General features: G+C 44.9%; 1 protein-coding gene across 4 annotated transcripts in view; it reads right to left on the bottom strand.

The window, feature by feature from the left end:
- DENND1A (DENN domain containing 1A) overlaps positions 1-26,655 on the bottom strand; it is a 593,192-nt gene that overhangs the window by 309,332 nt on the left and 257,205 nt on the right. For all 4 annotated transcript variants that reach the window (XM_083161010.1, XM_083161012.1, XM_083161011.1 and 1 more), the window contains exon 8: positions 25,493-25,546. In XM_083161010.1, coding sequence (XP_083017136.1) covers positions 25,493-25,546 — 54 coding nt within the window. The remainder of the gene's footprint in view (positions 1-25,492; positions 25,547-26,655) is intronic.

Genomic DNA, 26,655 nt, shown 5'->3' with positions numbered 1-26,655 from the left:
CTTGCGCACAGTACCGCAAGCTGCTGTACCTCTTGAACCAAGGGCCTTAAACAGGGGGATGCTAGTGTAAAAGTTATCCACATAGAGGTGATAACCTTTATCCAGGAAGGGGTGCACTAAATCCCAGACAATTTTCCCACTAACACCTACGAGGGAGGGGGGGCATTCTGGCGGTTGAATTCTTGAATCCTTCCCTTCATAAACCCTAAACCTGTGGGTGTACCCTGAGGTGCTTTCACACAGTTTATACATTTTTATGCCATACCTTGCCCTCTTACTGGGAAGGTACTGGCGGAATTTAACCCTTCCTTTAAAATGTATAAGGGACTCGTCGATACAAATAAATTTTTCAGGGATGTACACCTCTTCAAATTTGGCACTGAAATGATCAATGACCGGCCTGACTTTGAATAGCCGGTCAAAGGTGGGATCATCTCTGGGTGGGCACTGTGCATTATCGGTGTAATGTATAAATTTAAGAATTGTCTCAAATCGAGTCCGGGGCATGGCCATACGGTAAAATGGAGTACTGTACAGAACATCTGTACTCCAATATTGCCTAATTTCTGGCTTTTTTACTATGCCCATATGAAACACCAGACCCCAAAACGTCATCATCTCTACTGCATCTACAGGGGTCCACCTAGCAAATGATGACGTGGGGTTTTGAGCAATAAACTGCTGGGCATATAAATTAGTTTGGTCCACCATTAAATTTATAAAATCATCAGAGAAAAATAATTTGAAAAAGTCAATTTCTCTGAGACCTGTGGAATCAAATTGGATTCCTGGCATGGCCAAAAACTCAGGAACCTGGGGCTCAAAATTGTCTGGTGGTGGGGTCCATACTAGATCAATTATTGGGGGGGGAATCTCAGCTGATCTACGGGGGCGTCTTTGAGGGGGTCCCTCATCACCAGAGGAGGAAGAGGAGCTTAAGACGAATCCTTCAAATTCCCCGCTTGCATCACTGCCTGTGTCAGAGTCAGAGGCAAGCATGGCATATGCCTCCTCCACTGAATACATTCTCCTGGATGACTGGGAGGACATTTGGGAGGACATTTGGGAGGACATTTGGGATGCCATTTTTATTTTTGTGTTACTGGTAGTGAAATGTTTCAACACGTGTATAGTGTAGGGGGGGGTACAAACTTTATTTCAATCCGGGGGGTATGTAGTGTGTAGTGTGTATGTGGTGCAGAAAAAAAAAAATACTTTATACCAATAAAAAAAAAAAAAAATGAAGGGGTTAAAAATAAAAAATTGAAGGGGTTAAAAAAAAAAAAAAAAGGTCCTGCGCCAAAAATTGAGCACAGATGTTGGTCAGTAACGTCTGTCACTGAACAGCGCTCAAAGGCAACAGGAATCTGATCAAAAAAAAAAAAAAAATTGATCAACCCTGTGCCGAAAAAGCTGATCAGTGATGTACGTCACTGATCGGCGCACAGTGGCCACAGGACACCCACAAAATCAGTGTGTGTAAAAACTGCGGATTATACTTACCGATAATTCCTTTTCTTCCTAGAGATCCCATGGCAGCCAAGACCTTGGGATTTCATCCCTCTCCCTCTAGTTAGACAGGCTGTTTTTTCCTTAGGACCTCCCTCTGTTAGTATAAATCCCAGCTCCTCCCCATCCACCTTGTCTTTTAGTGTCTCCTTTACTCCGTCCTGGAAAAAACACCACAAGGGGGGGAAAACTAATGGCTGCCATGGGATCTCTAGGAAGAAAAGGAATTATCGGTAAGTATAATCCGCAGTTTTCTTCTACGATCCCCATGGCAGCCAAGACCTTGGGATAATACCAAAGCAAGAACAAAGGGAGGGAAACTATATCAATGCCAAAAATAATTTTAATCCTCAAGGACACTCTGGAGCACTTGATCCCCAAAACAAGATTTTGATACATTAAGAGCATAATGCTTTGCAAAAGTATGAAGGGATGACCAAGTTGCTGCACCGCAGATATCCTTAACCGAGGCTTGAGCCTTCCTTGCCCATGAGGTTGCCATGGCCCTGGTGGAGTGTGCCTTTATAATACCAGGAACTTCCTTGTCTTCCTGCTGATAGACGAATACGATCAGTTCTCTGATCCACCTCGCGATTGTCTGTTTTGAGGGTGACAGACCCTTTCTTACCCCTTCTGGGATAATGAACAAATTCTTCGACTTTCTTATGTCCTTAAGACGGTCTAGGTAAATGGTGATTCCTCTCACCAAGTCTAATGTGTGCCATTCCTCTTCCTCCTTCTCCTTTGGTTCAGGATGAAAGGCCGGGAGTGTGATCTCTTGGTTAAGATGGAATGAACTGATAACCTTCGGCAAGAAATCGGGGTGTGTCCTTAAGACTACCCGATCAATGAAAATCTTCAGATAGGGCTCCTCAATATATAGCGCCTGAAGTTCACTGACCCTTCTAGCGGAAGTGACTGCAACTAGAAACACTATCTTCCAAGTAAGAAGTTTCAAGGGAGTCTCTGTTAGTGGCTCAAACGGGTCCCTCATAAGGACATTCAAGACCAAGTTTAGGTCCCATGGGGCAACCAGTGATCTTACGGAGGGTCTAATTCTTTTAACCGCGTTGCAGAACCTCTTTATGAGATTTTCTTCTGCCAGTTTTCTGTCAAGTAATATACTCAGAGCAGAGATTTGTACTTTCAATGTCGATAAGGCCAAGCCAGCTGCATAGCCATTAAATAGAAACTGAAGCACTTCAGGGTTGGAGGCTCGTTCAACTCTTTCTTCTGAGCCCTTCCAGCGGATGAACGCCTGCCACACTCTGTAGTATGCCAGCGATGACACTTCTTTCCTAGCTTTTAGCAACAACGAGGTAACTTGTTCTGACAGGCCTTCTTCTCTCAGTAACTTCCTTTCAATTTCCAAGCCTTTAGAGATAACATCCCTGGATTTGGATGGTTTACGGGCCCCTGAAATAGAAGGTTTGGAATGACCGGGAGAGTCAGAGGTTCCTGTATAGCTAGCTTCAGCACCGTCGCGAACCAAGACCTTCTTGGCCAAAAGGGGAGAACTATGATGGCCGTCACTCTCTCCTGCACGATCTTTCTTAGCACTCTGTGGATCAACGGGACTGGAGGAAAGATGTATCCCAGACGACATGTCCAAGGAATCGAAAAGGCATCTACCGCTGATGTTTGGGGTAGAGAGTACCTTGAGAAGTATTTCTTCACCTTTCTGTTGGCATTCGTAGCCATCAGGTCTATATCCGGGACCCCGAAAGACTTGACTATCTCCTGGAACACTTCCCCATTCAACTCCCATTCGCCAGGAAGGATTTTGCTCCTGCTCAAGAAGTCTGCCAACACGTTTTCTTTGCCTGGCACGTGGATCGCCGTAATGGAAAGAACGTTCTTCTCCGCCCACATCAGGATATTCGACATAACCGCCATCAGAGCTCGACTCCTGGTGCCGCCCTGGTGATTGACGTGCGAGACCACTGTCATGTTGTCTGAAAAAACTCTGATATGCTTTTTTCTGACTCTGTGCTCGAGTCCTATTAAGGCTCTCCAAACTGCTTCCGCCTCCCTCCAGTTGGAAGATTTTTTGCTCTCTTTCTCCGACCAAGAGCCTTGAATTTTCTGATCTTCCATATGGGCCCCCCAGCCTGAGGCGCTTGCATCCGTAGTTAACACCGCGAAACGAGGAAGACTTAGAGAAACTGCCCTGTTCTCCATCTCCTGATCCGTCCACCATAACAGAGAGTCTCTCACTGCTTTCTCTAGTCTGACGGCCTTTGTGAGGGGCCATTTTTTCTTTATGAAGGGAAGAAGCGCCCACTGAAACCTTCTTAACCTCCAGTGGGCCCATGGGATCGTGCCGATGGAAGACATCATCATGCCCAGAAGCTGCAGACATAACCTCAGCTGTGAGGATTCCCTGCCCATAACATCTTCTGCCAGATCTCTGATCTTCTGACATCTTTCTCTTGACAGGCGGGTCTCGAACCTTTCTGAGTCTATCAGAACCCCTAAAAACTGAATCGACCTTGTTGGTGTTAACTGGCTTTTCTGAAAGTTTATTATCCATCCTAAGTCTTGAAGCATCTCTATCACCTGCCCCAGGTCTTCCATTACTTTCTTCTTCGAGGATGCCGCTATCAACAAGTCGTCTAAGTAAGGCCAAATACGAATCTTCCTTCTTCTCAGGACGGCAATTATTGTGACTAGAACCTTCGTAAAGACTCGGGGGGACGTCGCTAGGCCAAAAGGCAGGCACGTGAATTGTAGATGCTCTTTCATCACAGAAAATCTCAGAAATCTTCTGTCCTGGATCCTTACTGGCACATGGTAATACGCGTCTTTTAGATCTAGCGAGACCATAAAATCGCCTTCTTCTATCCCCGCCAGAATCGTCTTCAGGGTCTCCATCCTGAATCTTCTCACGTCTATAAAGCTGTTCAATCTTTTTAGATCTAAAATAATTCGAAAGCTTCCCGTGCTCTTTTTCACCAAAAATATATTTGAATAAAAGCCCTTCTTTTCTTGTTGGACTGGAACTGGCTCCACCGCCTTTATCTCCTTCAGTTGCTTTAGCAGCTTTCTTAGCTCCATCCTTTCCAACGGTGTCTTGGGCTTCCTGGATTCCCAAAAAACATCTTTTGTGGGTCGTCTTAGGAACTCTAACGCATAACCCCTTTCTACAATGTCTATCACCCATTTGTCTTGTACTAGACTTTTCCAGAGGTTGGCAAAGGCCAGTAGCCGCGCTCCCACCTCTGGTATTCTGTGGCTGTCATTGCCGGCCTCCTCTCCTAGCAGACTGCCGAAAGGATTGTCTCGACAATGGAAAGGAGCCCCTTTGCCCATAAGGTCTTCCCGGCCTGTAGGCCTTGGCCTCTCTGTACTGTTGTCTGGACGAAGTTGGATATGGAAACTTGTTCCTTTTATCCTGAGGGAGCCTCAGGGATTTCCCTCCCGTCAGCCTATGGATCAACGCATCCAGCTTTGTGCCGAACAGATGAGAGCCTTCGAAAGGAAGAGCCACCAACCTATTCTTTGAGTTAGCGTCGGCGGCCCATGACCTCAGCCAGAGCGCTCTCCTCGCCGTCACGCCTGCCGCCATAGACCTAGCTGCAAAAGACACGATGTCTAGTGAGGCCTCACAGAGGAATTCGGTTGCCTTCTGCATGGTCTCCAATTTTTTTAACAGATATTGCTTGGAGATTCTCTCCTCTATATCTGAATGTAATTCGGTTCCCCACAGTCTCAGTGCTCTAGCAACTGATGCAGCCGAAACTCCTGCTTTAAGCGACACTGCAGATGAGAAATGAAGCTTTTTTAAAGCTCCCTCCATTCTCCTGTCCATGGGTTCTTTAAACGACGCCCCATCCTCAAGCGGGAGAGTGGTCCTGGAAGTAAGCTCCGCCACTGCCGCGTCCACCTTGGGTAGGGAACACCAACTCAAAAACACATCATCTTTAACCGGATACATCCTGTCTATCCTAGACAGTTTACCCTGCCTTTTGTCCAGGTTAGACCACTCCTTTGTAATTAGATCCTTCATTACTTTATGAATAGGAAAATGTCGGTTCTTTTTGGACCTATCCTCGAACAGAATGTCCTCTCCTGTTTCAGTACTCACAGGCTCTTTATAGTTCATAGTTTTGTAAATAGCCTTCAAAACACTTTCTACTTTCTCAAAACTGAAACTCCTAGTCTCCTCCTTAATCTCTCCAGATTCGTCAGAGGGCACATAGTCTGCATCCGGAATTCCTCCTGACGCAGCCTCCTCATCGTCATCATCATCGTTATCATCGAACCCGGCCTGATCCCTAGATCTTTTACTCTGTATTCCCAAATATTCCTCTTTGGAAACAAATGCACTCTTCATCCATTCCATTAAATCCTTTAGGATTTTTGGTTGCTCAGGAGTAGAAACTTGCTGAGTATCACATTTATCACATACAGATTTTGTCTGAGGTCCGGAGAACACTTTATCGCAGACCATACAGCTTTTATCAATATTTTTCTTTTTTGCTATTTTCTTCTTGGGAACCACCGGATTGGCAGGCACACTACAAAACAGTAAAAAGCCTGTCACTATAATAATAATAAATTAAATCTTCCTACCTATCTGTAATACCGGAGCTTACCTCACAGGGGCACTATCTGTCCTTGGGGGGGAAGGCAAATCCATTTTAGCAGAATAAACACGCAGTCCTATAATAGACACACTGCATTAAATAAGTCCAAAAGTCCATACTCCAGCTACTAACTGCAGCAGCAGTCAGTCTCACCTTATCCAGCAGTAAATCACACCAGATGCAGCAACCTCTCTCACCAGCAGCAACTGCATACTGCTGCTACAAGCACACACAGGGTTTAAATAGCCTGTATCTTGTGCTCCTTTCCCGCGGCGCCCGCACCGGAAGTGCGTCACGCGCACGGCCTTGTGGGAAGTGTAGTTCATACAGGCGTTTATAATCCGTACCCGGAAGTCGCGTCTGTAACGCTCTGACTTCTGGATACTGTAGTTCGCGACCACGCATCCGGAAGCCGCGAACACGCTGCCCGCCGCTATAGCCGGCTTGTACCGCATCACAGGAGACTTACCCCTGCCGGAGCTCCAAGGCAACCGCCATGCTAACCGGGACTCAATGCTGGTCACGATCCCCGGCCGCTTCCACATGGGCAGGAGACCGCAGGTCCACACTCCCATGCTGCTCTGTCCCCCAGAGTGCCCCTACCTAAAGGTAAGCTCCCTGAAAAAAAACAAACCTGCTCTGCCTCTCTAACTAAACGAAAGGAGACAGGAAAAAAAGACAAGGTGGATGGGGAGGAGCTGGGATTTATACTAACAGAGGGAGGTCCTAAGGAAAAAACAGCCTGTCTAACTAGAGGGAGAGGGATGAAATCCCAAGGTCTTGGCTGCCATGGGGATCGTAGAAGAAAAAAAAATTAAAAAAAGACCCCACAGCACTCACAAAAAAAAAAAAAGGTGATCAGTGATGCGACACTGATTACCAGTGAGGGACAGCAGGTGCACAACCTTTGGTGCAACTGACAGTGCAACTGGCAGCAACTGACAGGTATATATATAAAAAAAAAACCTCTGCGCCCCCAAAAAGTTGCTGATCAGCACAGATATACTGATCAGCACAAAAGGGGGGGTAGCAGACACAAAATATACACTCTCTATCACTCTCTGTCACTATCTCTCTCTATCTCTCACTATCTCTCACTATCTATCACTCTAGGACACTGCAGCAGCAGCACTGACAGTTATATGTATAAAAAAAAACTGCACCCCCAAAAAGGGGGGGTAGCAGACACAAAATATACACTCTCTATCACTCTCTGTCACTATCTCTCTCTATCTCTCTATCTCTCACTATCTATCACTATCTATCACTCTATGACACTGCAGCAGCAGCACTGACAGTTATATATATAAAATAAAACCCCTGCACCCCCAAAAAGGGGGGGTAGCAGACACAAATCTCTCTATCTCTCTACCTCTCACTATCTATCACTATCTATCACTATCTATCACTGTATGACACTGCAGCAGCAGCACTGACAGTTATTTATATATAGAAAACCCCTGCACCCCCAAAAAGGGGGGGTAGCAGACACAAAATATAGCTCTCTCTGTCACTATCTCTCTATCTCTCTCTATCTCTCTCTATCTCTCTCTCTATCTCTCTCTCTATCACACTGCAGCAGCAGCAGGAAGTCTCAGGAAGTCAGATCCAGGAAGCGTCCAGCACGCTACAAGCAGTGATAAGGTGATCAGGTAAGGTATTTGCAAGGATCAGGTAAGTATTAGCAAGGATCAGGTCGGTATTCACGGCAGGCAGGCACGGTGACCGTTCTGCACGCTATTCCAGACCGGAATGGCGTCTGCAGCGCAGTCACCGTCAGTTTAAATGTCGCGCCTTGGCTGTGATTGGTCCGTGGGTCCCACGGACCAATCACAGCCTTGGGGGCAGGTGGGGTGAGGGTGGGGTGAGGTGTCATCGTCACCGATGACCCCCTCATGCCCCCTGACGCCCGGCGGTGATTGACACCTGTGTTACCGAGCGTCTGATTCGCTGGTAACACAGGAAAACGCTGTGAATGGCTGTTCACACTGAACAGCCAATCACAGCGATCGCCGACGGGGGGGCGGCATCGCAGCCCCCCCTGGGCATGCAGGGACATGTCTGCTGTCAGGGACAGCAGACATCGTCCCTCTGTCACTGCGTCTCGAGACGCAGTGACAGTTTAAACTCATGACGTACATTTATGCCATGTGTCGGGAAGTACCTCCCGGCCATGACGTAAATGTACGTCAAATGTCGGGAAGGGGTTAATCAAGAAAATGTATAGTCATGTGTTGCTGACCTATATGGCGGAGGGTCAAATCGCATGGGAGGAGTGTATTTTTTTTTTTTTTTTTTTTTTTATAAGCAAATATTTACTATGTTTATCCCTAATGTTCACTGCAGTAATAAGATAATCATTTGCCTATAAGTGTGTGAATTTAACATGAAACAGAAAATAGTGCGCACAGAATGCTCATAACAGTCCCAACCTACCAAATGTATCTAGGATAAGGGACTATATAAGGGACCCCAGCAAAGGGGATAGGCTTTGCAGCTGGTAGACTTGCAGGTCACTGCCCTATGCTGGTTATAAGTTACGGAACAACTGGCGGACAAGCTGGGACTATTACTCTAAAGCCAATACGGATCATAGAAAAGAACGTCAAAACAAGGCAAGACAGAAGTGAAGTAAGCAGGCGGAACAATCGCAAGTTTAGGATACATAAGTCAAGAAACTCAGGAACAAGGGTAAAAGCTAAAAATAAAAAAACTATAACCCAATATGAACTAAGAGGCCATAGTCACGTCAGTGGACATGTGATTGGTTTTTAAACCCCTAGGCCAGAAATGCTCCAGATTCTATGGCTACTGTACTGAATAATACACAACAAAAGTAAGGAAGACAGAGGGCAGCGGAGTGAACCACCAGGCCTGGCAGGAGACTCCCAGACGCTGGATCTGGGGACAGCTCCAGTCACTACCTATGCTAAAACAACTATCTAATGCCCACCATATGCCGCCATGACAGGCATCGCAACTATATGCCCCATTGTACCCTGACTATCAAAAGCAGCACTATATAATAACTGTCTCATTCCAACAATAAAATCAATACAACTAGCTTAATAAGCTCATAACAAAGCCAAATGAGTTTTCTGTAAACATTTAAGGAACGAATATTAGGGAATGGATTGACTCTATCAAGTATTTCATCACTTCATAAATACCAATCACTGGGTTGAAATGCATCACGTATAAGTTCTCTATATACAGGAAACCTATACCCACACTATGGGCAGTATTCAATGAGGCTGATTCGCCAAGTTTTTTTGGCGATTTTGTGCTATTTTCGTGCTGTAAGGCGATTTTTTTTTTACTAAAACGGTGAATCACCCTATTCAATGACCAGATGGCGAATACATTTCAAGGTTTTTATAGCCATGATTCACCGAGTAGCAATCGCTATCTTTTTATGGTGAAGTGGAATGTGAACTTTTAAAATAAAGGGATTTTTGTAAGAACTTACCGTTCGAATCCCTTTCTCTGATATGGTCCTGGTGACACAGCTCAACACTGGGATGTAGGAGGGTCCGAAGGAGCCAGGCACCTATCCTAAAGTTTTAGAGGGTAGGCTCCTCCCCTACTGCATCCCTGGACTCTTCAGTTCAATCTTTCAAAGCCACTGGAATACATTAACTCAGTACAAACGCCTGCACATATTATATGCACATTTTATAACAGAAAACTGTTAACTTTTAACCATTTTAACATGAACATCATGAAACTTCTGGCATACTTACTGAGCGTAAGGGAGGGATCGCTGTGTCACCAGGACCATATCAGAGAAAGGGATTCGAACGGTAAGTTCTTACAAAAATCCCTTTTTCTCTTTCAATGGTCCTGGTGACACAGCTCAACACTGGGACGTTCCAGAGCCGGTCCTTTGGGAGGGTACGCTCAGGTCTGCAGCTCTCAGCACTGCTCGCCCGAATGATGCGTCCTCCGACGCAAACTCATGGAATCTATAGAATTTGGCAAATGTGTGAACAGATGACCAAGTGGCAGCTCTGCAAACCTGCTCAGCTGTGGCCCCATGTCGAACCGCCCAAGAGGAGGCAACTGACCTGGTGGTATGCGCATTTATTTTGGCCGGTACTGGTCTACCCACTTTGGTGTATGCAAAGGCTATCATAGACCGCAACCACCTAGCAATAGTCTGCTTAGATGCAGGCCAACCAATTTTGTGTACGTCATACAATACCAACAATGTGTCAGTCTTCCTGACACTCTTCACTCTGTCCACATATATGCGTAAGGCACGCACAACATCCAAAGTTCTCAACTTGTCCCTTTTCTTAGAACCCTCTGGGGGTTGAAACACAGGTAGAACTATCTCCTGATTTAAATGGAAGGTAGATACCACCTTCGGTAAAAACTGAGGCACTGTTCTTAAAACAGCCCTGTCATCATGAAAAATTAAGAAGGGAGATTTACATGACAAAGCTCCCAATTCTGAAACTCTTTTAGCAGATGCTACTGCTAACAAAAACACTAGCTTCCACGTGAGAAACTTAAAGTCAGCCGACCTTAAAGGTTCAAAAGGTGCCTTTTGAAGGCATTCCAAAACCAGTGATAGATCCCAAGGTGCTACTGGTTGCTTGTATGGAGGTTTCAACCTGGATACTCCTTGTAAAAAGGTTTGAATTTCCGGCAAAATGGCTATCTTTTTCTGGAAATAGATGGACAAGGCCGAAATCTGCACCTTCAGAGACTGAAGGCTTAGGCCCGATGAAAAACCATCTTGTAAGAATTCCATCATTCTTGATAGCTTAAAATGAGATGTATGAGCCCTTCTTCTCTCACACCATCGAATGTAAGTCTTCCAGACTCTATAATAATTTGCCGAAGATACAGCTTTTCTGGCTTTTATCATAGTCTGTACTACTGCCTCAGAAAACCCTTTTCTTTTCAAAATGGTGGTTTCAATAGCCAGGCCGTCAAAATCAATCGATCTGAATCCAGGTGATTGAATGGGCCTTGTCTTAGAAGGTCTGGTCTCAGAGGTAGACGCCATGATTCCACAGACAACCTCTGAAGCCTCGAGTACCAGGATCTCCTTGGCCAATCCGGGGCCACTAAGATCACTGGAACCTTCTGCCCCTGTATTTTCTTCAGAAGTCTCGGTAACATTGGTACTGGTGGGAATGCATAAAGGAGATCTCCCTGCCAGTGAATAGTCATGGCATCCACTGCCTCCGCTAGTGGATCCCTTGTTCTGGCATAGAACCTGGGCACTTGACGGTTGATCCTGGATGCCATCAGGTCCACATCCGGAGTTCCCCACATCGAAGTGATTTGGTGAAACACCTGAGGGTGTAAGCTCCATTCCCCTTCCTTGAGCTCCTCCCTGCTCAGGAAGTCGGCTTCTATATTCTCTATTCCTGGGATGAATATAGCCGATACAGCTGGAACATTCTGTTCCGCCCATAGGAAGATTCTGGATACCTCCCACATGGCCAATCTGCTGCGTGTACCTCCCTGGTGATTCAGATACGCCACAGCTGTGGCATTGTCGGTCTGAATCCTCAAAGGGAGGTTCTGTAACCTGTCTCCCGCCAAGGAAATGACTTTCCAGACAGCTCTCAGCTCCAAAATGTTGATTGGTAACGCTGATTCTTCTGCCGTCCACAGGCCCTGAAGCCTGAGATCCAGGACTATTGCCCCCCAGCCCCTGAGACTGGCGTCGGTAGTTACTATCAACCAGTCCCAGGTCTGTAATGACCGACCCCACTGAAGGGAATCTACTTCTGTCCACCATTTCAAGGACTCTCGGGTGTCCGAAGACAGCACTATCATCTCGGATTTCATGGTCAAAGTGTTTCCTGACCAGGCTGACAAAATGTTCCATTGGAACCTCCGAGAATGGAACCTGGCAAATTGAAGCGTCTCGAATGACGCCACCATCTTCCCCAGGAGCTTGAGGCACCTCCATACTGAAATGCTCTGAGCCCTGAGAATCTCCTGGACTAGGGTGACCAGATCCCTGGCCTTTACCTCCGGGAGGAATACCCGATGAATATGGGTGTCCAGTATGACTCCCAAGAATTGGAGCTTTTGTGACGGTACCAACTGAGATTTTTGCAAATTTAAAATCCAGCCGTGAGCCTGCAAAAAACTGATGGCCTCTGCCAAGTGACTCTGCAGCATGGCTGCTGACTCTGCTTTGAACAGGAGATCGTCCAAATAGGGTATTACTGTGATTCCCCTGAGCCTCAGCACCGCCGCCATTACTGACATTATCTTTGTGAATACCCTTGGCGCGGTTGCTAGCCCAAAGGGTAACGCCTGGAATTGTAAATGCAGGTCTCCTATGGCAAACCTCAACAAGGTCTGATGCTCCGGGTGTATAGGAACGTGCAAATATGCGTCCTGGACATCCATGGACGCCAAAAATTCTCCCTGGTCCAGACTCATGAGTACTGACCGTAGGGACTCCATTTTGAAATGGTCTACCCATAATTGAACATTTAGGGACTTCAAATTTAGTATTGGTCTGAAAGACCCGTCTGGTTTGGGCACCAGGAACAGCGTGGAGTAAAAGCCTTTCTTCCACTCTGCCCTGGGGACTGGTGTAACCACCCCTTTTTCCAAAAGGGAGTGAGCTGCTCTCACAAGAGCTGTACGAAGCCGTGCCTCCTTTGGTAAGGATGTGGGGATGAACCTCTTCGGAGGCGGCCCTCTGCAAGGGATTTTGTAACCCTGTGTTATAATATCTAACACCCAGGCATCCTGGCCTAAAGAAGCCCAAGCGTCCCTGAAGAGTGTGAGACGCCCCCCCACTTTTGTCACTGTCGGGCGAAGCCCCTGACAGTCATGCAGAGGGTTTATCCTCTCCCTTTGTGGCAGGCTTCTTGTGAAAAGAGCCAAATTTTGACTTTTGTGTCTTGCCTCTAGAGGACTGAAACCTTCCCCTGAAAGACTGTCCTCGAAAGGACGCACCACCTCTAGGGGAGGGCCGAAAGGACGGCTTAAAAGCAGAAAATCTGGACGTCTGCTTTGCTGAGGAGGCCGGCAGGAATGTACTTTTGCCGCCCGTGGCCTGCTTTATAATCTCCTCTAATTCGGTACCAAAAAGTACCTTTCCTTTGAAGGCTAATGTTTCCAGAGCCTTCTTGGACTCATTGTCTGCTTCCCAGGCTTTAAGCCAAAGCACTCTCCTGGCATTAATGGAGACTGTGGACACTCTGGTTGCCATTTTAATAGCTTCCTCCTCTGCTTCCACTGCATATTCTGCAGCTGCCTTAATCTTTTCTGCAAGCAGTAACGCACCAGGGTCAGCCTGCAGCATGGTGCATAATTCACCAGCCCACTCTATCATGGCCTTAGAGACCCAGGCTGAAGCAATAAGGGGCCGTAAGGTAAACCCCACCCCTTCAAAGATAGCCTTGAGGTTACCCTCCAGCTTTTTATCCACAGAATCTTTGAAAGCTGCACCGCCCTGTACTGGTAATACAGTAGCCTTGGACAAACGTGCCACTGAAGCGTCCACAACTGGGACCTTTTCCCAGAGCTCCGCATGAGACTCTGGCATGGGGTACAGACTAAGGAATCGCTTAGGCATCTGTAGCCTCTTATCAGGAGTTTTCCAAGCCCCTTCTAACAATTCCTGTAACCCCTCATCTGAAGGAAAAGTAACAGCCTCCTTCCGCTGTCGCTTAAAAACACCTTTAACAGGAGTCTTATCCTCCACAGACAGCTTTAAAGCCTGCTTCACAGCTACAATGAGATCCTCTATACCAGCAGCAGAGTTCTCTTCCACATCATCACCCTGATCCCAGGGGATGTCAGTATACTCTCCTTCCTCCTCATCTACCACAGTAGTTAAAGCATAAGACCTTCTAGGGGTCCCTGCCACATCATCCATTTTGTCCAGCATTTCACTGAACCTGTTGATCCCTTTAGCAGTATCCTGCATCACCTGAATCAGCGCAGGATCTGCCTGGGTAAGAGGCAAGGAGCCAGACGACTGCTGAGATGATGGCATAGGTCTCTGTGATTCTACCAGCCCATCACTCTGCCTGTCCAAAAGCTGCACCAAAGCGTTAACTGACCTGCCTAGGGCCCTGGCCCACGCAGGTTCCATCTGCTCTGCCCTATGGGGTTCACTGCCCATGGGTCTCACATCAGCGCAAGTAATACATAAGCCCCCCTTGGCCATCTGCTCAGGGACAAACTTTTGTGTGCAAACATTGCACGCGCTCAGTGCACTAAGGGCTCCCTCCCCCAAAACCACAGCCTGATGCTCAGACATGATGCAAGTGATAAATGTATATCTATCAGTATACACAGTGCAAACAATGTACAAGCGTTTATACAGAGGCAATGCACCCAATCACTTATCTGTCTGTTGGTTTCAACTGCGGGGAAGCGATGCCCAGGAAATCCAAGTCACTCTGCCAGGATCAGTAAGCCAGCTCAGCTCCGCTGCAAGCGTTCTGAAAGGCGCCAAAGTCAGAGTGAAGGAAGAGACCACAGGTCCCTGCTGCTGCGGGGTCCGTGACCTTTTGGCGCCAACCACCCCCAGCCAGCCGCTCCTCAGGTAGGATTTCCTAGTTCCAGTGTCTCCCCCTCAACTGGGGATCACTTGGAACATGCCTGTCACAACGCTGCTGTCCTCTCATCTAGGAGCTCAGCGTGTAAGCTCCGCATAAAATGGCCGCCGCCATCACGGAGCGCCTGTCCCCCATGATCCCCACCTAAATGTGGAGCCGGTTTCAGGGTACTCCGGAGCCCAGGCAGCCTTTTAGAAAAGGCTATAAGCGCTGCACAGGGAGACCAGACAGTGTCTCCCCTGTGCGCAGTGAGCTGACAGGACGCGCTTTTGTCAGCTCCTGCTGCGCTAGCAGTGTGAGGATTCACTATGAGAATCCTCACACTGTGCCTACCTAGCTAGGGTAAAAGTTAATAAAACAATAAAAATCCCCTAACTACTCTAATTCTTCGGCTGCTCCTGCAGCCCTTTAGAATAGCACCCACTCCAGTGGGCACCTAACACGAACTGAAGAGTCCAGGGATGCAGTAGGGGAGGAGCCTACCCTCTAAAACTTTAGGATAGGTGCCTGGCTCCTTCGGACCCTCCTACATCCCAGTGTTGAGCTGTGTCACCAGGACCATTGAAAGAGAAAAAGTGTTTTGTTTTTTACATTTGGTGTCAAGGAATTTTATTCTGAGGAGGGGCATGCTATTTTTATTCATGTGCTGTAAGCACATGAATATATATTTAATTAAATTTTTTTTTATTTATTTTTTTACACAGAGCAGCCAGCAGGGGGCGGGAGCCGAGCCGCTCATTAGATATTCATATATTCACTGCACCTGATCATTACAAATGCACGATCGGGTGTAGTGAATACCCGGTCCCCTGTTGGCTATCCCGGGGGGCAGCCTGTGCTGCCTGGCTCCCGGGGAGCCCACCTCCCCCCCACAAACGTTCTGGGGCAGGCAGGGAGACTTCCATCTCCCTGCCTGCCGCCGTCCTCAGGCTCCCTGCGGCATCGCCGCAGGAGTTAAAATTCGCTGGTCAGGGGCAGTGAGCCCTGACTCATTGAATACTGGAGCCGGCGAGGCTCCGGAACGCGGCGGGCAGTGGCGAATATGCAGCAAATCCTAAACAGGATTCGCTGCACATCATCAAAATTCTCATTGAATACTGCCCTATGTTTCCATTTTTATCCTTGAATCACATTCTATTGCAAAACACCCATTAACGCAACTCTGTTGGGAGTACCTACTTTGCCCCATTAATTCCAGGTGTTTCAATCAGTCCTATACGGCAAACTATAATCATCTATAGTTCTAATATATAGCTGGAACAAAAAAGTAAATGATTAAATACATCTATAACTGGTTATTCAATTCTGATTAAATATAAAGATGTGAGGTGTACTGAAAAAAATCCAACTCTAACAAATATCACAAACAATACAAAAGACGATATGAAAACGAGAATACGTGGCAGGAATGTCTCGGATCTAGCGCAATATAAGAAGCGATTATTCTGAACAGCACTGCGCATTGTTCTGGCACGGAAAGGGTTACACTAGCCATAAAGTCTCGGGGGAAAGGGACCCAAAAACCTGCTTCTGGCAGACCTGCACAAAGTCTTCTATAAACACCACATTTACTGCAGACTATAAAAGAGCAAGAGCCTGATCTTAAAGAGGTGTTTCACTTGGACGTTGAACGCAGAGCGCTTGTTCCAGAGAAAGGCCAAATTCTATCCTCTCTCACTTCATACACCTTAAGAAAACTTCCAGGTGCGATGACGTTTTATGGGAGTATAAAAGAATGTAATTGAGCTTTTTTAAACATATTTATGGTAAGCGGTAAAACTTGAAAAAAAATATGTATATGTGCAAAAATATGTTTACAATGGACGTCTCAATATGTATGTGGAATAAATGCAAAAGGATTAGGACGCACACTTTTCTTCACATATCACACTACATCCACTGTGTCAGAAGCACGAGGCATGTATCATCAAAGTTCACACTTAGGGGACAATTCGGTGAGGCTGGAGATGCCAAAGAGCATCACAGTCATGTCCGGCTGTTCAGCTTACCTAGTTACAAAAGCCTCCAGAATGACAATTTGCTGTGCACCTCAATGGGTGTAAGGCAAACCCATGATGTACTACAAATTACAACGTATTCAACTGACCCCTAAAACGGTTACCAATACTATATAGGAATACATTATACATGCATATATTATATGCATGGAGGTGACACACTGAGGTTGAGTCAGTTCAGGGTGATGTTGAGGAGTAGGAAGGAGGTTCCGAAGCTATTCATTTGTCAGCATCACGCCCTCAACTTTGTCAACAGATGCCAGGTTTCTGAGGTTATACCTAGTGTAATGTTGAGGTAACCGGCATTCTCCAGCATAAGTGCCTGCCGCATTGCTGATTGCCCACACTAAAGGCAAGGTTATCTGCTTGCAGGGCTCCTGAATCGGGCACTATGTACTGTATATATGACTTTGCCAAACAAGTTTACGTGTGGGGTACGAGATATAGATAAAGTAATGGAATAACAAGTATACCTGCTGTTGGGGGAATTGCATGGGGCTATATTAAGATGTTAGCATTAATACGCATTCAATTATTAGTAATTGGGCACCTATCAATATTCACTGCAGTAGTCAGTAGTTACAGAAGGTCCTGCATGTCCAACCGAGGGTCATTTCAGTTACATTTACAGCACAGAATATCTGTATAGGCAAACACTGCTGCAGTAATAGAACATGTACATTGGACTTCAAATGCTTCTCTATGACTCTCATGTAAATTTCCATAGCCCTATAGCCAAACTCCCCCATACGTATTTTAAATATTATCTGGCATGCAAGCATGTACTCCATATGAGCAAATATATGCACATAAAATATAAGTTAGAAATTATAATTTGTACCAGGGATATTGCAATAGCCGCCTACAGGGTAGATAGAAGAACACAAGTTCACTGAAAACCACAATATTCTGAATAATGAATCTACGAGGGATACATGTTACAAATGCAAGATCTAAATGGTTTATGTATCTATTACCCAAATGATCATAGTTTTAGCAAGAGAAACTCACATATAGCCAACTTTGTGACTCATGCTGACCTGTTCGTACACGATGGAAATAAATAGGTCAGTAAAATGTGCATTAAAGTTAGAGGCGTTATCCCAGCCCTTTGAGTATGTACAAACACAATCAGAAGATTTGATTGCAAAATGTTACAATGTTTTCGTAAAGGCTTCACAGAATGATCCTTGGCCGGTGCAGCGTTAAGGCCGCTGTGTTCCATGTCGTAATATCAAACAGCTCTTAGTGCTATGAATTACGTGGTATCATTGCATACTGTGTTTCTACCACTCAAATGTTTCCATTTGACAACAATAAAAAGTAAAAAGCTCAACAGCTATCCTTGTAAAACCAAGGGCTGGAAAATACAGACACAATTGGATGTCTCTGACCGTTTAATCACCGCTCTGCGATACAGTGTATGTGGCGTGTGTGTGTGTGTGTGTGCACTTGGCTGCTCCTATTGCCTGGAGACCACTGTGTACTCTGTATCTGACAGTTCCTGTACTGGTTTGGCACAATGTTATGTGGTCTGATTACGCTGTGCTGGTTTAAGTGTGAATCCTACACTGGGGTAGCTTTACACTTAACGCAACAGGTCTGCAAATCCAGATCCTAAACAGACATGCTGCCTTACAGAACAAGGGCTTTGCAGCTAATATTTAAATATACAGTCTGACTGCGTAAACACCTAGATCCATTTCCCTCCATCTCTTACTGCCTTAGCACCTCATCTTAAATGAACATTATACCACTTTTTTGGACCTCCTAAACTTACTTAAGTGGTTTAAAAGTATAAGGTTTGTAATCAAGAGTCTACTATTACCCAGGCGGTTACAGAAATACGTGGCCAGCCACCAACATTCTACTATAATATAAATATATTACTAGAACAAGAGGTCACCACCAAGTACCTTAAATATAGTGTAAGGGGTATTAGATTCTATTATAGTATAATGACAACTGTATTATACTGGTAACCACCAGGATTAGACTATAGAACTAGTTCTGTTATATAATATGGGATTTGCATTCTACTACATTATAATATCTCTGTAATACCTGCTCTACTATAGATTAAGAGGTTTTCCTGTAGTATAAAACCAACATACTGTGTAGGTTCTGTTATAGTATAATATCAGAGAGTCTGCCATAGTTACGCAGTCAACCACCAAGATTCAACCACAGTTTCAGAACTACAATGAAGAAATTAATCCACAAAAACCACCCTTTTATTACAGGACTACATTCATTTACACCATCGATTTTTCAAGGCAAGTTTTACTGGTTAAATCAATAGGCAATTTTTTATAGATCAGGGCTTTTCCCAACTTTGTTAAGCAAAACTGTTTTGGTTGTTACATAACAAAGTCATTAACATACGGAACTTTGCCCACCGGTTCTACATTTGATCACTTTCATAATGGAGGATGAATTTGTTATGGCAATATATTGTGATTTTGACTCATTTTCCATACGTTTCCCTGGTATTCAAGGAAAAAAGCCTTACAGGGACATCAGTTATGAGAACACGATTGTCTATGAAGCCTGTCCTGCTCTATGCATGCCCCAACTCTACCCAGGATGCAGATATAGGGGCTAATTCAATAAGCCCGAGAGAAGTGTGAAAATTGCTATCAGCTGATTTTCACACTTCTGCGCAGCATGAAACCTCAAAGGGTAACTGAATCCCAGAGGGTTGCAACTGCACTTTCAGTAGACGCAGCACTTAACGGCGCGGTCCCAACAACATTGGCGTGTCTGGGCCATTTTTTGTGGTGGCTGCATAATGTCACAAGATGCGGCTGTGACTGGAAAAATGGCGGTACTGCACCCGCTCCGAATTGTTATTGCTCTCTAACTCACAAGCTCTTCCATCTTACATTTGAAGAATCCATTGAAGTTCCATTGGGGAGCATGTGTGGGAAGGGAGCATAATGAAAGCCAAGCACACATAGATGGATAGAAATGGTATCCATACCCATGTAGACATATGGTGCAGTTTCTTCAGAATGAACGGCAGAGCCAGGCACTTGCAGGTTATGGAAGTGGCCTTGTGGCCCGAACTCCTGTTTTAGTCAGTGTGGGGATCCGGGCTGCCACCAGTGAGTGCCTTGGCTGCAGTGCTGGCTCCTACACCGGGATACGAGACGGGTTTCGCACTTGATGTTACAATGCAGCATTTGGAGTCGGCACTTTGAGGGCCCGCACCCCCTCATCCCATTAGTGACACAACTACTGTAATAGATAAATGCACACTGCTAGGAAGAACCGATGTAGTGAAGGGGAGTGGGTGGAGTTACAGTAAGCTCTACTGTACAAGATCCATCTGTTCCTGCAGTTTTGGATGAAGTATGGATCCCTCATACAATCCCACTCTCAGGTGGCGTTATATCAGCGAAGCCTATAAGGATTTTTTTTTTGTGCTACCTGAAAAGCAGAAAACACTTAGTGCTGTTGAGAACAACTGATTGATCTCTACACTATTAATTGTGTTGTTTTCTCTGTTTCTTAAATCATGTGGAAATATTTAAGTGAAAATCTGCATGCTAAATAGCCCCTCTGTATTTATTTATTAAAGGGTTGAATAGAATGAACTCTGAAAACACCTTACACTTAAGGGCAGTGGTGTAAGTTCGACATAGTCAGATAGATTACGGCAATATTCATAATTTGGGTTGGCTGGCTCTGGGGGCGATGCACATCAGAGGTTACTGCTGCATCCCTAATATGTCCATCCACTCACATGCAAGCATCTGAACTGCATGAGGGGCGCCTATACCTGAGGTGCTGGGGTGGAATTAGCTGCAGAGAAAGCTGTGTGCTTGGCTGGGGAGTGTGGAACTTGACGTGATTCTTATCATCTCCACGGACAGAGGAGCATGTGATCTGCTCTCCTCCAATCAAAACTCAGCTCATGACGCCCTGACCCCTCTGCAGAGACTCTTAAGGCCCCCATACATTAGTTCGACTTGTTCTAGGGACAAGTCGGACTTGATTTCCCCTGCAGCTCCCCGGGAGGGGGACACACGATTAGGCACTTGATGTTCCAAGTTTTGCATATGATAAATCGCATGGATTTATCATATGCAGTCCCCGGGGAGCTGCCGGGGAGAGCCGGGTGGGGGATGCTGGGGAGCTGCAGGGAACAGCCGGGCAGGGTGAGCTGACAAATAGTCAGCAGGCGGGGGACTCCGGTGAGCCGGGCATGGGGAGAGGCTGGCAGAAGCAGCGGACACATAGGCAGCGGGCGGGGGGGACGGCGTTGAACCGGCGAGGGGAACAGGTCACGTGCTGGGCAGGAGGACCAGGCAGCCGCAGCTTAAATACAAAACAAAAATACAAACGAATGGGGAGCCAGTGATTGGCTGAGAGCTCTCTCAGCCAATTGCTCACCGGCGTCCCCATGCCCAGCTCACCCTGTCCGGCTCTTCCCTGCAGTTCCCCGGCGTCCCCCTGCCCGCTGACTCTGCCCGGAAACTGCACATAAGATTTAGGAAATCTTATGTGCAGCCGGTGCGACTGCCCGACTCCGATCTGATGCACACGGGACCGCGCATCGGGTCGGACGGGGTGTCAAAACATGCGATTTGGGATGATTTCACGGCCCGATTCATCCGAATCTGGTGAAATCGGGCCCAAATCACATAATGTATGGGGGCCTTTGGCATTTATTACCCAGTAGTGCACTGCAGATTGGGGACACGCGCAGCCTATAATGAGTCAGTCTGACTGATTATGCGCCATGGGCACACAGAGCCGGAGACAAAGACGGAGGTGCCCCCTTCACATAAGAAGCCTGGCCGCAGCTTACTCCATTGTCTCCGGCAGTTCCTGATCAGGGTATTACATAACGGCCATAATGATAGCAGTGTTCGCATCCGGTCATTAAAGCCCTACTGTACAAGTCTTGCAAAGCATGAGAACGCTCATTGCATCTGCACTATCGTATCTAAAATCTCAGGATGCAAATACCAAAAAGAGAATAAATGAACGCTTTACTCTTTTATCCAAAGGGTAATATTAAAGTAGAAAATTGGACAATATTAACCCATATTTCTAACTATTTTTATTTATCACGCATATACAGTAAGTGAGCTGAAAGCCAAATTCTGGATCATGCGTGCATGCACATATACTTTTAAGACTACCCTGTGGTAGGTTAACTCTTACCGCTCCAGGACAGATTTTATTCATTAATCATGGCAACAGGTGGCAGTAGTAAGCAAGTCCTTTTGCAAAACACTTGCTAACATTTAAAACAAAAACATATTCAGCAGCCTCTAATTACTTATTACATTGAGATTTTTTTTAGAACGATTCCGGCAAATTGTTTTACAACAGGTCTGACATGATAATGACAATATTCGTGCATGCTGTTGCACTTTGATTTTTACATGGAGAACCATTACTAGTGAGGAATAACACACACTTACACCACTGCTGAAAACACTTAAACTCCTTAAAATGTAGTAATTATTTAAACGCTTTGATTTTACGCTGCACACCGCAGGTCAACTACTGCAAACCCATTAATATTTATGACAGGGTATTGCCTGTATTTATCTACATTAAGACTCCTACATGAATGCTAATGTGTGTGTGAGAAGGACGAAAACAAATTGCCATTTCCCTGCCTTGCTACAGTACACACACAGATAGAAATAAGCCCAATGTATTTATCTATGTTCTGTAAAAATAACTTGGAGGAAAATGAAAGGGATAACACTCCATGGGGGGAATTTACTAGGAGTGAAGCGAAGAAAGGAACGTTGTTAAATGTACTTGTAAACACAATGCATTATCTAGAATTATACAGCTATGTGAACATACAAATGCATTACGGCTTATTTAATGATAAGCTGCAGGTTAAATAATTGCATTCTGACACACAGCCTGATCGGACAGGTACATGTTAGACAATGGAAAGTAAATGGTTGCTATGGGTTACAACATCTCTGCTAATCACTAGTGTCACATCACTTATTCGACAATTGGAATGTTTACAGTAATACCCCTTTTACACCAAAACGCCAGGTCATACCTAAGTTTTTGGACCCAGCTTCAACCCAGCGTTTGTTACCTTTTACACTGGCAAATTTTTCCTGGCAATCTGGATTGTTGCACTTTAGCGGACTACCTGAATGCTTTATGGGCAATAACTAAGGTACCTGCTGTGGATCCCTTGTCAACAAAATTTTAAAGTGGTCCATTTTTTCGATTTCGGTCCTCTTAACAATTGTATTTTACCTTGCTCATTCTCTGTGAAACTTTTATGGTGGTCTTCTAATTTTTTTATATATATATTTTTAAAGTATCTATTAAAAGTTTTTTCTTATCACTTCAAATTGAATGCTGGCCTCTTTGGAAAGAAGCAGAAAGATACCTTGATGTGTTTAAAACCTCCTCTTCAATTGCGAGTCTTGTTATGATCCAAAAAAGAAACCTTTATATGTCTATATTACTATTGTACATGTGAGTGAAAAAGTACGTTCCACCTTCTAGCACTGGGTGAATCTGGTGAAGGTCTGAGAACAATATAAAGATACCTTTATGTTTACATCACCACACACATTTCTGTGAGTGTGGTACAGTATGTTCTATTGTGGCCCCAAAATCCACACATCCTTAACGTAAATTTGAACAATCCTACACATTTGTTTTTTTCCTTCAACATGCCTGAATATACGAGAGCTTGAGAAGAGGAAGGAGAATTACAGACAGTGCTCCACTATTATCCTTAATATTGACTTGATTATGTTTTTTGGGATATTGGAGCTGCTCCTTCGTTTATTGCGCCCTGATTACTCCATACTGTATATACCTAAAAATGTATTGTTCAATCTGGCTGGATCAAAAAAATTGGCAACGTATGAGAGTAAAGGACGATTGACCATTTACTACAAAATGCCAGAAAACTGACAAAAAAAATGGTCCTGGCTAAATGAAATGGATATAACCAAATTGTCTGATTGACCATTTTTGTCATTTTGTTTAGTGTTTGGAGGAAACGTTTAATTTACATTTGCATCCAATTATTTATTTGACTTGTTTCACTAATTACACTATAAGGAGAGACACCTATAAGGTACGTTACCAACAGTAATGTAATGTTAGTGAAATGATGCCCTCTAGGTACTTATATCAGTCTTTGTAAAACTGGGTAAACACCTAAAGATCAACCGATCTGAAGATACACACTGTATAACCACCACTGCCATCTGCAGATATATCTGTTGTTGAGCACATCGGCCAATGAAGCTTTCCTCAGTACAAACTGGCAGATTGTCCTAATGAAATGTCTCCCAGTCTTTCTCTCCCTAAGTCACTCTCTCTCTCGCTCTCTCTCTTTCACTCCCTCCATCTCCCGCTGTCACTCATGTGTCTCCCATTCTCTCTCCCTCCATCTCCTGCCACACAAGTGTCATACCAGGGCCCTATGGTGCGATCACCTCTGTAGCCTATATGCAGTAGCAGGTCCCTCTCAGTCAGTACTGACTGTGGCGCATGTGTACACCTTATTTTGGCTGCCCAAAGCTGTACTGTGGTGGAGATGGCAGTCCTACAACTGAGAACAAATACTGGCATGGAGGGGAAAGCCCGCCACCATCTGAGTGCTGATTCAGTCATTTAATGAACTGTACTCGGTGGCATCTGCTGCAGTGTGGGTGCCCTACTTTATTCCTCCCCTGCCCTGGTGTCGGCCTGTAATTAGCTCTCATTGATGTTATATTAGGTGGCAAAACATGCCGCTGCACAGGCTGATCATGGCATTCAGTGAACACTAAACCTGCATCAACCCATTGTCCCACCTCCCTGCCTGTGATTTGCATACTGATATGACAGCTGTTGCAGTGTTTTCCTGTGCTGTCCCACACTGATGCCAAGTTGCTGCTCCCTCGCACACCAGGACTATTTGCATAATCCCACCCATCCAAGGTGAAACACTGAATGGGCAACCAATCGTATGGCGGCGGGTTGGTCGTTCACATATAAAGATGCACCAATATATCTAGAGATAAATTGGTCATGGTGTGTGCTGCAGGGCCAACGCAATACATCTGTAAATGACGTAGTTCGCAGACATATCGCTTGTACACAATGAATGATGACTTATTGATATATCGGACGATCAATTGACAGATAGATATAGATCTGATAAGTTGATCTCTGCAGCGAATAGTAAGCCGCCCAAACCTTAGCTTCATATGACCGTAAGGAAATCCAATGTGGGAAAAAAATGAAAACAGCTACTGCTGTACCACTCTTGGCCACTGTGTGCAGTATAGAGCATTACCGTTTTTCTTTTACACAAATTGTCACTCTTGTTAAAATTGACACTGCTTGGCTCCTTTTTGACATGGATTAAAGTTTCATACACCTAAACCTTCCTCAACAATTTGAAACAGCATCAAAATCTGTCAAGCAGTTCTCGAGATTTGCCCAAACAAGGAGACAGACAGACGCCTACCAGGGACTTTATTGTATAGTGAGGTAGAGAGAAATCTGCTGGCATAGCTAAACTGTGTATTTCACAGAACATACTGTTATCTAAGCTAAACCTAAATTATCTAAAGTCACCATGAGAATACTGTATTCCTGGAATTCTACATTTGCCAGAATACAGTTCACTTTATCAGGTCGAGATACCAGAAAGAGGGGGCCCCTAATCTTGCTTATGAAGGAAGATAAAGGAGTGACCTTGGGCAGCAACTTGCATTTAGATTTCTCAAAGCGGCATCATAAACAAATACTCAAAGAAAGCCAAGCAAGGTGCCATAAGTTTACACTGACATGGTACACAACGGTAGGTACTCACATTCTCTGGAATACTGGGCAGTTCTCGAGGATCAGGCACTGTAAAGTAGGAATGCTGGAAGGAGGAAAAAGGAAAATATTTGGTTAACAGAAAAACAAAAAAATAAAATAAAAAAAGCTGAAAGTAGATGGCAGAAAAAAAGGACTTGACAAAAGTAAAAAGAAAAGCATAAAGTAGACAGATGAGTGAGCCAAGTAAAAGAAGAACTCTGACCACAAACACTGTTCAAAGAAATCACTCACATGAAAGAAAAAAATGGAAGTTTTACTTTACCGCGCTTCGTAATAAAATATCAGTGCATTTGGATCTAAAATGAAATGCATCTGCTAGACTTAGGCCAACAGCTGCATGACAACCAGATTCTATGGTGACATCACTTTTCACTCTCTGTGATATCATCTGTAGCCAGGAATCAGAAGTAATAGGGTACATATGCTTAAGGTGCCCATCCACTGGTCCGATTTGGCCAGGTTTAATCCAATTCAAATGGATCGACCCGATATTTCGGATGAAAATTGTCCAAATCGAATGCGACTGACATCTGTTCCGATCTGTGGTCCCGTGCCCATCGAACCAGGAGACCAGGAGTCGCATAAGATATATCAAAATCGGACCCATTAGCGGCATATTGCAGGTGCTTTTTAGCACCCGCAATGTATCACATCCGATCAGTGCCGTAACGAGGTGTGTGCTACCGCACGCACAAACCTGTAGTCTGTAGAGGCGGGCCGCAGAGTGCTTTTCAGCCCGGCGACTTTCCCCATCATCGGTCAGCATACACGCTGGGCAAAATTGCCTAGTGTGTATGGACCTTTATTTTGAATCAAATTATTAATTAAGGGTTCTAAAGTCCTGCACTACATATCAATCTGCTATGGGACAGGATATAATAATAATATTCTAAGCTATTTTGAGCTATATAGACAAAAACAAATGAAGGAAAAAAAATCTGAACTAGTAACCAAGACAAGTTAGTAAATACATTCTTAGCCAACATGGATTATAAATATTAATTTAATTAAATGGATAAAGGTGATACAGTTTTACAAAGTTTAATTGTATTAGTGTTAAAACTAAATACAGTAGCACATGCGATAAATCTATCATTCAACACACTCTTGAATGTCGGGGAGAAATTCGAATTTTGGGGAGCACTCACTTTG

The sequence above is a fragment of the Crinia signifera genome, chromosome 9 (genome assembly GCF_055691185.1).
Source record: "Crinia signifera chromosome 9, ASM5569118v1, whole genome shotgun sequence".
In the NCBI taxonomy this organism is placed as follows: domain Eukaryota; kingdom Metazoa; phylum Chordata; class Amphibia; order Anura; family Myobatrachidae; genus Crinia; species Crinia signifera.
Note: the sequence above shows the minus strand (reverse complement) of the source record. Positions and strands in the feature narration are given on the sequence as shown.